Source organism: Manihot esculenta, chromosome 15, assembly GCF_001659605.2.
Source record: "Manihot esculenta cultivar AM560-2 chromosome 15, M.esculenta_v8, whole genome shotgun sequence".
Classification (NCBI taxonomy): domain Eukaryota; kingdom Viridiplantae; phylum Streptophyta; class Magnoliopsida; order Malpighiales; family Euphorbiaceae; genus Manihot; species Manihot esculenta.
This window is the reverse complement of record NC_035175.2, coordinates 12,944,644-12,958,062: the sequence shown is the minus strand read 5'-3', so window position 1 is coordinate 12,958,062 and position 13,419 is coordinate 12,944,644. Positions and strand designations below refer to the sequence as shown.

The 13,419-nt window shown below is 32.2% G+C and overlaps 3 protein-coding genes across 4 annotated transcripts; 1 reads left to right on the top strand and 2 right to left on the bottom strand.

Annotated features, from left to right (window-relative positions):
• The first annotated feature begins 1,547 nt into the window (after window positions 1-1,547).
• Window positions 1,548-2,808, top strand: LOC110600967 (TLC domain-containing protein At5g14285). The gene has a single exon (XM_021737923.2). It carries the CDS (start codon window positions 1,857-1,859, stop codon window positions 2,598-2,600), a length of 744 nt encoding a protein of 247 aa, XP_021593615.1. The 5' UTR covers window positions 1,548-1,856; the 3' UTR covers window positions 2,601-2,808.
• A 305-nt stretch (window positions 2,809-3,113) lies between these two features.
• LOC110602483 (lysine histidine transporter 1) lies at window positions 3,114-6,557 on the bottom strand. Its single transcript, XM_021740016.2, has 8 exons — window positions 6,419-6,557; window positions 6,047-6,195; window positions 5,565-5,948; window positions 5,038-5,431; window positions 4,850-4,955; window positions 4,677-4,768; window positions 4,520-4,588; window positions 3,114-4,432 (listed from the first exon to the last, which is right to left on the bottom strand). Exons 1-8 carry the CDS (start codon window positions 6,476-6,478, stop codon window positions 4,334-4,336), a joined length of 1,353 nt encoding a protein of 450 aa, XP_021595708.1. The 5' UTR covers window positions 6,479-6,557; the 3' UTR covers window positions 3,114-4,333.
• A 2,220-nt stretch (window positions 6,558-8,777) lies between these two features.
• On the bottom strand, window positions 8,778-12,747 carry LOC110602500 (lysine histidine transporter 1). 2 transcript variants are annotated; one of them, XR_006348653.1, is made up of 8 exons: window positions 12,595-12,747; window positions 11,058-11,215; window positions 10,594-10,977; window positions 9,924-10,317; window positions 9,727-9,832; window positions 9,398-9,608; window positions 9,238-9,306; window positions 8,778-9,158 (listed from the first exon to the last, which is right to left on the bottom strand). XR_006348653.1 is itself a non-coding variant. In XM_021740034.2 (8 exons), exons 1-8 carry the CDS (start codon window positions 12,649-12,651, stop codon window positions 9,060-9,062), a joined length of 1,359 nt encoding a protein of 452 aa, XP_021595726.1. In that variant the 5' UTR covers window positions 12,652-12,746; the 3' UTR covers window positions 8,778-9,059. The 2 variants fall into 2 exon arrangements, 1 of the variants encoding a protein (XP_021595726.1); XM_021740034.2 differs by having other exon boundaries at window positions 9,398-9,489; window positions 12,595-12,746.
• Between the last annotated feature and the right edge of the window lie 672 nt (window positions 12,748-13,419).

Sequence of the window (13,419 nt, the reverse complement as noted above, 5' to 3'; positions counted from 1 at the left end):
AAGTGATTAAGATTTAAGTCTTAGTTGAAATATCTTATCTTACGAAATTCAAGTTCTTAATAAGTATTAAAATTTTATTTATTAATATTTTTCTAATTTTTTGAAAAATTAGAGTATTTTTTCTTTCAAATGTAATTATTTTAAAAAATAATCTATTTAAATTAAATGATATTTTTGTAAAAATTTTATCATTACGCCTATTTATATTGGTGATAAATAAATTATTTTTTAAATTTCTATACCTAGTAAAAGGTAAAAAGAATATAAAAAAAAAACTTTGAAATAACATGACTTCAAATCTTAGACAATAGCTAACTAAACAATTGTAAGACGAAGCATATTAAATTCAACGAAAAAGAAACTTTTATTTAGGGAAATGTAGGTCTAACTTTATGAGGTTTCGTATACGAGACTAATCAACCATACTATATTTTATTGGTATCCTTCCATCAAACTTCATTTTTTATTTGAAAACAATAAAAGGCTAACGTTAAGTTTGATTTAATCTAGAAAAGCAAAATTGTTAAAATCTCAAATTTTCGATTCAAAATTTTATTTTTTATATTTTATTTTTATTTTTAAATTATATTTCTATCTTTAAATTTTACTTTTAAATTTTTCTATAATTAAATTATTGAAATTAATTTTTTTTTATGTTTAGAAAGTGTGAAAATATTATTATTATTATTATTTTTAAATAAATAAATTATATTTAAATTTTAATATAATTAATTGCTTCATTTTTATATTTTTTAAATCATTTTTAATGATATAAAAATATCTTTATTACTATTTTTAAATGAATAAATTATATTTAAATATTTGAATTTTAATATAGTTAATAAATTAATTTTTAGAATTTTTTAAATAATATATTTAATTCCGATATTATCAATTTATTTTTATTTATCATAATTTAAACATTGATTATATATTTTTTATTTAAAAAAATACTTAAATTTCCGTTAACTTAATTTTTATTTATTAAAATACTTTAATATTTATAATTTTAAAAATTTTTAAAAATATTTATTTAACTATTTTTAAATAGTACTAAATGAATATTTACATGTATTATAAATTTTTATAAAAATACTTTAGAAAGAAATAGTACTTTTTCAAAAGAAATTTGATCATTTATTAGAATTGAATTATAGAATAATTATAAATTTAAACATATTAAATATGGAAAAATTTAAGAATTTTTAATTTTAAAAATATAAAAATTAATTTATTAATTATATTAAAATTTAAAAATTAAAATGTAATTTAAATAATATAATATTTTTTTATATTAAAAGTAATTAAATGATTTAAATAATAAAAAAATATTTTAAATATTTATTTTTTTTATCGATCGATTAATAAAATTATAAATAAAAATTTTTTTAATTTAAATAAATTAATTATAAAAATTTAATTTTAAAAGTAAAAAAATTAGTTTATTAATTATATTAAAATTTAAGAATTAAGTATAATTTATCTAAAATTTTAATTTTAAATTTTTTTTTTTTATTTGCAAAATAGCGCTGGAGTGTGCTGGTGCAACTGCAAGATGAAGATATTCTCGCATTAGACAGGATAGTTGCGACGATGACAGAGCTGTCATCTGTGCCTAAAAACAGCGTCGTTTAATTTCCTATCCCCCCATCCCATCTGCGATCTCTCCTCTCAATTCGACAATTCCTCGAGAAGTACGAAACAAATTCAAATTTGTCTGATAAAATCTCAGTCAATCCAAACCCTACCCACTATCTTTTTCCCTCTATAAAGCATAAACCCTAGCCTTCTTTCCCTTTCAATTCATCTCCTTCATTCTTCCCAATTCAATTTCCACAAAGGGTTTCCATACACTAATGGGAACTCTGATTCAATCTCTTCCCGATCTTCCTGTTTTCTTCTCTTTCTTCTTTTTCATCTATCTCTTAGCTCAATTCCTCGTCTTTCGTAATTGGAGCCCCAATGTCCGCCCTGAAGCCTCCAGTTGCTTAATCTCCCTCTTTCACGGCACGCCCGCTGTTTTTTTAGCTTCTTACGCCATAATCATTGACCCGAATCGGGGTTTCTCATCGCCGAACACCGCAATCCAGGCTGCGGTTCTTGACTATAGCGTTGCTTATTTTTTAATGGATCTGATTCATTACCTCATTTTTTTCCCTAGCGATGTTCTCTTTATTGGTCACCACTTGGCTACCCTTTTCGTCTTCCTTACTTGCCGCTATGTTGTCTATCACGGCGCGTACGCCATACTTTCCTTGCTGGTGCTCGCCGAAGTGACGAGTTTTTGCCAGAACTTGTGGACGCTTGCCGGTGCACGAAGGACGGATGCCAAATTCGCAGCTAAGGTGTACGGTTTCCTGTCCCCGCCTTTCTATGCGTTCTACTCTTTGGTGAGGGGTCTTTTGGGTCCATATTTCGTTTATCGAATGGGAGAATTCTATATAAGTGGGGTTGCAGATAGCGTTATACCCAAGTGGGTTTGGGTTTCTTGGATGATTGTTGTGATAACGGCAATTTCTGTTAGTATTTTGTGGATTACCAATTTATGGGTTGAATTGTATAGAGAAAGGAAGGGCAAATTTGAGAAGAAATTGAGATAATAAGGGTTTTTTAGATGTAAACTTTTGTTCACTCTATGCTCTATGGTTGGAGAATTTTCTAAATCATAGAAATGTTGTGTTAACACTTGAAGCTTTGTGGGTTTAGTGCTCATTGTCGATACCTATTTTTAACATCTCTTTGTATCCTTATCCTTGATGTAATTTTCGGTTATAATCAAATTACGTTAAGGTGTTCTTTTCCCCTTTATGTGAATATGTAGTTTGTATATTTATGTGTTTGCTTGTTGAACTTCATTAATGTGAGAATTGTGTGTTTTCGTGATTTATTGTTTTTAGCCGATTATGCTTATAATGAGCCTATAGATTTTAGGCAAAGTAACGGGAAAAATTGAACTTTTCAAAGATTAATGCTTTTGTTTTTTTTTTTATTATTAATTGTCTTGTTCTCAGTTCATAAAGGCAGAGTTGTTCAGTCAGCTAGCGAAAAGAAAATATGACTCCTATGATATGATAGATGGCAATATTAGATGAAACATTGTACTATGTTGTCAAAAGGTTGGTTGGAAGTAGCCTACCAGAAAGGTGTAATTTGAAGAACATGTAATAACTGGTCTAGCATTTAAGTTGTCTAATTGAATATGCCCTTCCCTCTGTACCTGCCAGTTTGGGTGTGGCAGCTGCACCGTCCTTGTGCAGAATCAAAGTGTGTTGTTAATATCAAAATTAGCATTTGTGGTAGTACGGTTGATAGGAGTTCAGAAATTAATTTCATTAACTAGTTTTCTTTGCATTACACTCGCTAGTTTGATGAATTTGTGCTAGTTTTAGAAGTCGCATCTCAAGGTGCTGTCTCTGTTCTGTCCAAAACTTCCACATAGGCTACTTAATGTGAAAGAAAAGATGGAGAGGTAGTCTTTTAAGGAGAAATATCTTAGGACTTGTTTGGTTCAAATCCTTTATTTTTTGGTAAGTAACTTTCCAGAAAGTAATGTGTACTTATAGGTAAGTTACTTACCTTCATTTCAAGGAAGTAGCTTCTTAAGTTCCGAGGAAGTTAAAAAAACATGCAAACTACACAAACTGGATGTATCAATTTCCTGAAAACTTGAAGTTCCTTAGTTAATGTAGTTGCTGGTTTTTGGTCACTTTCTGGATCTTTGTATGTTTCCATCGAGATTCACTATTTCAGAAATTTCTCTAACTTGTCACTGCCATGTAGCTAATAGTATTGAAGAAGCAGGCAAGCATAATAACCTGTACGTATTATGTTGCCATGCATGATATAGCGTAAATAAACTGCTAAACTGCAAAATAACAATCTCATGAGAGCAGGTTTCTTTCTTTGTGATCCTCATTGCTGGAGGGTGCACCCTATGGGCAGAAACCTTCAGCCATGGGCTCCAATTTTCAAAGCAAGACGTTATACCTTCAGAATAACTGGAAAATGACTTCGTTGCTCTGGATTACGCCCCACTATGAAGACTAATTAAAATTCATAGATTTTAAGTGGGTGAATAGCCAAACATACTTGCCAGATTACACAAATTAAGAATACAACATATGAAACTGCAGTGTAGCTGAGTGCTGAAAACAAATAATAATCCAAGATTGTTTTGGACACAAACCTATGATCTGATCATGATTTCTACGCCAGGCCTAGTCTTTTCAATCATTGAAATCATCATCAATCCATTATTATTATTGTTGTTGTTTTTGTAGATACAAGACGTCCATTGCATAGATATAACTTTGTCTTGATTTGCAGTAATTGTTCAAGAGAAAAACTTGTAGTCCTTGGCTTTAAGTATGATACTCCTCAACCCTCCAATAGGAGATAAAATCATCAAGAAGATGCCAAGTATGATGCAGATCTGTAAGGAAGAAAAACATAAGCAAAATAATTGTTTTTTTCCAAGTTCTTATGCATACAGAAATAGCATTAGTTTAAGGTCATGTACCCAGTTGGTTAACCATGAGAGACTGAACCTCTTCGGTTTGTATATTGCAAGCCACATGATGCAGGGGAGCTGAAACATGAGAAAACATTCAAGTTTCCTCAAACCGTTGCTGTAAAATGCAAACAATAAAGAAACTGAAGAAAAGAAAAGGGCTTACGAAGTAAGTTGTTGGGGCAAAAGCAAATCCTCCAAAAAATCCCAAAAGGCCACCGAAGAAAGGAAAGCATATGGCAATAAACATTGTGAATGCTGAAATCAACAATAGACATCAGCCTTCTCGTGTAAACACAATCCTTAGTTCACAGTAACTTTTTGTTGGAGTTTTCTTACCAACATATAAATTGCGCGTGATGAATCGAAGAGTTGTACTAGGCTTGAAATGCAGCTGCTTTACTAGCAATGTTTCTAACATGTCAAAAACGGGCATTGCATATAACTGCAATAGCAGAAACAGAAACAAGAACATGAAAATTTTATATGATATTTCTGTCATGAACTAAAACAAATTAATATCAAACCTGATAACTTCCAATAACATGGACAACAACAAACATATTAGCAGCGACTATGAGCCAGGTCGGTTTCTCTAATGAGATGAGGATATTGTCTTCAACGTTGTTACCAAACATGTAATATCCTATCAGAGCAACTGGGAAGTAGCACAAAGCCACAACTATATAGGCAATGACCACTCCTCTCCACATTGGACCTTTGGATGGCTTCTCTGTGGTAGAAGGAATTGTTGCTTGAATCTCCAAAACTACATTATGCCCAGCATAGGCGAAAGCTACATCACCTAATGCAGTAAAGAAGTCGAATACTGTTCCTGAAGTGGTTGAGGCTTTGTAGCCATATTGCACATCTGGCTGACGACCCTTGTGGACGGAAGCTGCCCAAGCAATGGTAGAGTAACTGCAAAACATGACATCAAGCTAATCTAGTCATCTACACAGCAGTGAGATTACAAGTTCAAACCCCAGTCGGGGCCTAATCATAAGACAGAAAAGTCCATGACATGAATGTAAAGACAACAGCAACTATATACCTCAGAGACATGACTGCTGCAGCCAAAGATACCCCAGAGATGGAGTTGAAATTGGGGAGATGAGCAAGTACGAAATGAACAGAGGCGAAAATCATTATAAAATAGGTTGTTTTTATCGGTTTGCAGTGTTTGCAAACTATATCATGGACCTTCTGTAGAGATTTCCCTCCAGTAACCATGTAGACTATGTCTACACCCACTTCACAAATTAATTGTTGAGGCACTACTATATAAAGACCAAGTTTTTCTCCAAAGGCATGCTGACCAAGCTCATGATATCGATCGAAACGTTTCCCAGGAACCATCTCATGCATCTCAACCATTTGCCATAGAGTGTATAAAGTGATGGTCCATGATAGGATCAGGATTACTGTACCAGGACCCCTGAAATTAAAGATAAGAAAAACTTGGTGAAAATGGAGATCTATCTACTGTACATCAAAAGGGATGATAGAATTATATTGCTTGTGGATGAAACATACCATCCAAGATTTGACATTGCATATGGAAGGCTGAGGACACCAGCTCCAACCATGGCAGTAACATTGTGGAAAGCTGCGTACCACCATTTTGCATTCCTTGAAGAAGTGATAGGAAGCCAATCATCTATTGCCTTCTGCCTTGCAGCTATCTGCAAGTAATTATGAAGGGAAAATCTTCATACTCCATAATTTTGTCTTTGATTAATTGAGAATAAAGATTCAAGGACCCTGGAAACGCTATCCAACATGAATAGCAGTATCCTGACGCACTCATATAAGCAGATATATATATACAGCCCACATCCCTGCTGGGTCAAACATTTCTACAAACATAAAGAGATAGGGATTCCAGTGAAAGAGAAGGAAACTTACATCGCTGGAGACTTGAGGGTTCTCTTTGGGGACATCACGATTTTCTTCCTGGACACCCATTAGTGGATCCTAAGAGAATTTCTGGACAGAGATGAGAAAGGAACATTTATCAGAAAGAATTGGCGATCTAAATAAGAAAATATAAACTAAGGAAATATCGTAATTGACAATGACCATAAAGAGAAAGCCGTCTTTCCAGCTCCATGACAAACAATAACGTACAGATAAGGAAATTAAAAATTCCAAATACGTTTGATATTTGATTAAATGAATAGAATCATGAGCAGAATACAGATATTCACATATTAAAGAAGAATGTTTCTTTTTGTACTTTCTTTACATGGCCTAAACGACCCTGCATTCATGGGTAGTTGCCGTTTTTGATATCAATTTATACTTGGCAGTGACAAATATTCATAGTTTACTTTGACTAGAAATGCAAGTAAATGACTTGAAAAGGGAATTCCAGGTCTGTCAAAATAGGAATGACAACGCCTTGGGACAGCTGGAATTCTTCATTCTTTCCTTTCTCCTGGTCTGTCATCAATACGCTGAGATTTTTCTTTTTTTGGGTTGGATTCAAATGGATGTGTTCCATCTTACTGCGTATTGTGAATTCTTTTTTATCGTAGATAAAACACACACGGAACTCAGAGATAGAATTAAACTGCGTCGTTGCGATTCCTACGAATAATGCAGTATCCGTTCAGTGTTCCTGGAATAGCTGTTCATCTGCGCTTTTTGCCCGGTGAAGGCAAAAAAAAGAAAGAGAGAACCTGCATATGTGTCTTAATAGACCCGTCTGTAAGGCGCAGTTACCATCAAAAAATTTTGAAAAAAGATTAAACAAGTCTTACCGCAGTCATAGCTGCGGTAAGATAGTAATTATATATATATAATTTACTTAAAATTGAATATACTTGCAATGTAATTCCTACTTTTAAATATTTGCTTTCAAAAAAAAATTAAATAATTTAATTTTTAAAATTTTACTTTATTAATAAAATTTTCATTCTGTTAAATTTATTATTATTTATGAATAAATCAATTAAACTTTACATTTTTAATCCCAATTTTTTTTAATTTTCAATATATATCAAAATATTTACGATAATATTTTATTAAATATTTTCTTTAGCTTATAAATTTTATATTCTTAATCTCTAATTTTTTTTATTTATATCAAAATATTTATAACATTTTTATATTAAATATTTTATTTCCTGTCATTTAAGAGACTATTTGTAACAAATATTTTATTGTAAACCAATTATTAATTGAATAAGTTAACCCAAATTGAAATAATTAATTTATTAAAAATATTAAAATTATAAAAAGTAAATTGTTAAAAAATATTAAAATTAAAGGGATTAAGCTGTTTTAAAAGATAAAATTAAAAATAAAATAAAATTATTAACATCCAACGATGAATTTTAATTGAATGACTATATGCTAATAGAATAAAATTTTAGTGATTAAATTTTTTCATATTTTACAGCAATATTGTATTAAATATTTTTCCAATAGCTTAAATTAAATAACATTTTGTTTTTTTATTTTGCCGTATTCGTTTTCAGCTTACTCTTGGCCTTGACTTTGCTTTCCACTGCTGTTTTTTCAGTTGCTCAATATCCTATGATGGGCTTTCTTTGAGAGCCTCAGTTAGTTTGTTTGCATGGAGAAATAGAGAACCTAGTGAAGCATCTAGTTAAGGGTTCTAAAGGGTCCATCTAGATCAAGGAATAGGCTTCTCTGGGTTTCCTTCGTCGAGGCTTTCTACTGTGCTCTTTGCTCTTTTGTGCTCCATTTTGTCTTTCTTTTCTGTGATGATTGCTGGAGAAGCTTGGTTTGCTCACCCGTGGCGATTTTTATTTCGATTTTAAAAATATAAGATGAATCTGTTATTTATATTAAAATATAAAAACGTTATTTATTCATTTAATAATCATATAAAGTAATAATCTTTGTCATGAAATTAGTAAATTACTATATATTTTTGTCTTTTTCTACTTTATTTTCCCTTATTAAATATTAATTAAAAACCAGCTAATTAGCTGCATTGCTGTAATTCACGTAACGATGAGTCATCCAGGTTATGACTTCGTGAAAATCACAGTTAACAGAAAGATATTCAGAATAAAACAATTTCATATTCACAAGAATGCAGGCCTTGAGATCGTGAAGGTTATAATCATTCAAACAATCATAATTTAATCTAACTATCCATAAATATCATAATTTTTTTTTTAAAAATCTTTTTATAATAGAAACAGCTGAAGCAGCATCTTTCCATGGCAGCCTTTAACAGAATATGACAACCCATATTTTTGCTGCTTTTGTGTAAATATATGAGCATTTATGAGGAAATATGTTTGTTTTGTATTCATTTCAATATAAAAACAAGAGGGAGGAGTTGAGAAATTCATTTCACTGGCCAAACCAAGAAAGACCAAAATATACATCACAACTAGTTTATAAAAAAGTATATTTCTATTCCTTCTGAGGCTTGTATATGGTCTGAACACAACCTGTCAGGATTCGGATAATTGCTACACAGCAACTATTTCAACTTTGTCCTGGTTTTCTTTAGTTGAAATTCAACTTCTGTTGCAATCCGATTCATATTGATCGAGGAAGACGATCAAGAGTAGAACTTGTAGGTCTTAGCTTGAATTATTATTTGCCTCAATCCTCCAATGGGAGACAAAATCATTAACAGAAGACCAAGCACAATGCAGATCTGTAATTGAATCAATCAAATATTACAAGTTTGTTCATCAAAATTGAAGAACAAAAAGATTCAAGACTAATCAACTTACCCAGTTCGTCCACCAAGATAAGCCGAACTTTTTTGGTTTGTAGATGGCCAGCCACATTACGCAGGGAAGCTGACCAAAAAAAAAAAAAAGCAGACTTGGTCATTGGCTCAAAATCTCTTGGGAGATAGATCATCAAGAACTGAGATGGATTGTGACTTACGAAATATGTTGTTGGGGCGAAAGCAAATCCGCCAAAAAATGAAAGGAGACCACCAAAGAAAGGGAAGGTAATGGCAACGAACATGGTGAGTCCTGCAAGTAAAAGCAAAAAATGGTAAATCCAAGCTCAAAACTCCACTTGAAATCATTTGAAAAGATGAACCGAGTAAGATTTGAAGACCGTTGGTCGCTGAGCATAAGATACCAATTTACTTTTTTTTTGTACGACATAAAAAAAATCAGTTAAAATGTTAACAGTAATTTCACAATTGCTAAATTTTCACAGACTAAAACCTAAAATATAGTGGTTGAATTCAAGAATTTACTTACCCACATAAAGGTTGCGTACAATGAAACGAAGAATCATACTGGGTTTGAAATGCAATTTCTTTACCAGTACAGTTTCTATCATGTCAAACACTGGCATTGCATAAATCTGCAGTACAACCAAAGAAAGATCAATGATTCTGCAACTGAGATAAATATGAGATTAATTAGAAGGAAAATCAAGCAAATTTGAGTCAAACCTGGTAGCTTCCAATAACGTGAACCACAACGAACAAGTTAGCCATTGCAATGAGCCATACAGGTTTCTGCAATGAGATGAGGATGTTGTCTTCAACCTCGTTGCCATACATCCAGTAGCCAACGAGAGCAACTGGGAAGTAACACAAGGCGACAACTATGTAGGCAACGACCACTCCTCTCCACATGGGTCCTTTCGATGGCTTCTCAGGAGTTGATGGGATTGTTGCTTGAATCTCCAACACAACATTGTGTCCCGCATAGGCAAAGGCCACGTCTCCTAAGGCACTGAGGAAGTTGAACACTGTCCCAGCAGAGCTCTTAGCTTTGTAACCATATTGAACATCAGGCTGAACACCCTTATGGACAGAAGCTGTCCAAGCAATTGTTGAGTAACTGCAAGAAAACATCACCCAAAAGTTAATCACTACAGTAAACTCAGCAGCGACAGATGCAACATTTACATTTGGGAAGCAAATGTAAAATTTGCACTTACCTGGAGGCAAACGCAACAAGGTCAAAATATTCAGTTTTTATACATGATAGAAGCAAAATATACATGTAACAAGTTTAACTTACTGCCACTTAAATTCATGGGGCAACAGCCTTTGCCTGCCCCTTAAGTCCGTTGGTGCAACTTAGTAAAGGGTATGCAAAAACGATAAGGAATACCTCAAGGACATGACAGCAGCCGCCAGAGAGACGCCGGAGATGGAGTTGAAATTGGGAAGATGGGAGAGTACAAAGTGAACAGAAGCAAAGATCATTATGAAATAAGTTTGCTTGATCGGTTTGCAGGTACTGCATACAAGATCATGAAACTTCTTCAATGATTTGCCACCAGTAACCATGTAGACAATGCATACGCCAACTTCAACAATGAGTTGCTGAGGAACCACAATGTAGAGACCAAGCTTTTCACCAAAGGCATATTGACCAAGTTCATGATATCTGTCAAATCTTTTCCCTGGAACCATTTCATGCATCTCCACCATTTGCCATAGAGTGTAGAGTGTAATCACCCATGATATAACTAGAACAGCAACACCAGGACCCCTGGGATTACAAACTGATTTAAGTCTCTTCGAAACGAGTGTAATTATTTTCAGGATTATGAAATTTCGAGTTAAAATTACCATCCGAGTTCTGACATGGCATAAGGAAGACTGAGGACACCAGCTCCAACCATGGCAGTAACATTGTGAAAAGCTGAGTACCACCATTTTGCATTCCTTGAAGAAGTAATGGGAAGCCACTCATCAATTGCCTTTTGCTTTGCTAGTTGTTCATCAGTCTGTGATTCATTATAAAACATTTCATCATCAAATCTTATTGTCCAAATACTCACCAAATTCAAATACTATAACCCAGTAACCAGATTGGTAAATTTGACACAATCAAATTCTAAATAAAAATAAAAAGGAAGAAAAACTCTGGATGACAAAGCTTCTTTTGGTGCACCCACCTACTTGAGAAAATCTTAAAAAATAAAATTTGAGCCTTAGCAATTTGCAAGCTTCAAGAGATTCTTGCAGTTGCTTGAAATTAATTAACATTAATAATTACAGAAATTTCTGACCAAGTCACATGCAAGATGCGTGCAGCCTTGAAAATAAGGAAAGCGGTACCCAAATCAGCGGCACAAAAATTGACAAAGTTGGGTTCCAAAACTTGTGTTGCCAGTAAGAGAAAAAGAGCGTTTCACGTCCGGAAACTCATTAAAGTATTAAAAAGATTGAAATATTATTATAAAAGTAAATTATGTAAAATTATTTTTGACATAATTCTTCGTTAATTAAAGAATATATTTTTCAATAAAAATTATAATAAAATATCAAATAAACCCCTAATTTACATTAAAAAAAATACACTCTTACAGCCAAATAAAACAAACTCTATTATGACGTTTACATAAATTTTAAGTCAAAAGTTTGAATATAGAAATGCCGTAATAACGACGTTATACTCCAGAAATATCACACGATGCACATCCATTTTTTTTATTTTCTTTTAAAAAATAGACCAATTATATTTTAATATTATTATTCATTAATTCTACACTTAAAAAAAATTATAGAAATCAGTACTAATTATCTCGCAATTAATTATACATAAATGAGTGTATTTAAAAAAAAATATATATCCTTTTTATGTACATACGCGTTTTCCAAATTCGTTGCACCAACCTCCCATCAGCCAATGAAATGCCAAATTTATCGTATGGATGAACTCAGAGAATTCTCATACAATGGTGAAAGAGATTTTAAAACTATCTTGTGCAGATCCAACAAAAAATTACAAGAAAATTGCAGATATATATATTTTTTAATTTAGCTTATGAGAGTCCTGCAATGGTAATTAAAAAAAAAAGGGAGAAAGGTTGGATTTATGGGTTCCTGAATCTTAATAGTAAGAATGAAAAGAGAAATAAAAACGAAGAGGGAATTTTCAGAAAATAATTGGCAGCTAATGACGAAGGAATCAATAAACTAGTTATGAAAGAGAGAAGCCTCAAGACAAAATCAAATCTCCAAAAACTTTGGAAAAGTTGCTTTACTTTTTCACTTTTTTTTTGTTTGGTTCTTTTCAGTTCTTGCAAATCCAATAGTAAACGCACTATCTTCACAATCAAAAAGACAAAAACGACAGAGCAAGCGAAAGAAATAGACTCACAGGTTTATGGGTATAATCTGCACCAGTAGGAGCTTCAGTGCCCATGTCTTTGACCATGTCTTTGAACTTGAAGAATTTACAGAGAAACACAAGGGAAGATGAGAGAGATGGATAATACTAATAACTGAGCGTCTGGTCTATTTATAGACTGAGAGAGAGAGAGAGGGTTTTTTTTTTTTTTTTTTTTTTGTTTGACTGAGAAAGTCTTTGGTAGGGACAAACAAATTGGAATTTTTAAAAAGCCAAACACTCAGCACTACTCCATATGTCAATGTCATGCACCCTTTGAACTTTCCTTGCGTTTCCCAGAAAATTCAAAGAAAAAAAGAAAACCATTGGTGCTAAAGATGGTTAGCTATTGGATTTAGAATTGTTAAATTAATTTTTTACATTAAGATTTATACAAAAATAATTAAGATATATATAATAAATATATCCTAAATGTGATAAAGATTCTTATGATTTTAAATACAACTATTTCTCTATGGTGTTGCTTCAAATTCAAATTCGTTTTACACATTGTACTCATTATAAATTCAAATTCTAACACATTGAATATCTACTATTTTTTAAAAAAAATTATTAAATTAATAAAAAAACTATTACTAAATAAATATTCTGAAATTTAAAAAATAGAATTTAAACTTAATAAAAAAACTCACCTCTCCTCTTTTATGTTTTTTTACTTTTGTCAAACTTGTACGAATGTATCAACATATTTTTTTTGTTACACGACCATTTAATTCTCCCAGCGCGCATGCTAATAGAATTGTGAGATAACTAGACCTACTCTCCTACCTTCTATCACGTCACCGGATTAGGCTA

Coding starts and splice junctions, on each gene's coding strand:
- LOC110600967 (XM_021737923.2), top strand. CDS start 1,857: ATGGGAACTCTGATTCAATCTCTTCCCGATCTTCCTGTTTTCTTCTCT.
- LOC110602483 (XM_021740016.2), bottom strand. CDS start 6,478: ATGGGTGTCCAGGAAGAAAATCGTGATGTCCCCAAAGAGAACCCTCAA. Junction 6,196..6,418: donor ACCCTCAAGTCTCCAGCGAT/GTAAGTTTCCTT, acceptor AATTACTTGCAG/ATAGCTGCAAGGCAGAAGGC. Junction 4,433..4,519: donor TCTCATGGTTAACCAACTGG/GTACATGACCTT, acceptor TCTTCCTTACAG/ATCTGCATCATACTTGGCAT.
- LOC110602500 (XM_021740034.2), bottom strand. CDS start 12,651: ATGGTCAAAGACATGGGCACTGAAGCTCCTACTGGTGCAGATTATACC. Junction 9,833..9,923: donor ACGTTATTGGAAGCTACCAG/GTTTGACTCAAA, acceptor GTTGTACTGCAG/ATTTATGCAATGCCAGTGTT. Junction 9,307..9,397: donor TCGCCCCAACAACATATTTC/GTAAGTCACAAT, acceptor TTTTTTGGTCAG/CTTCCCTGCGTAATGTGGCT.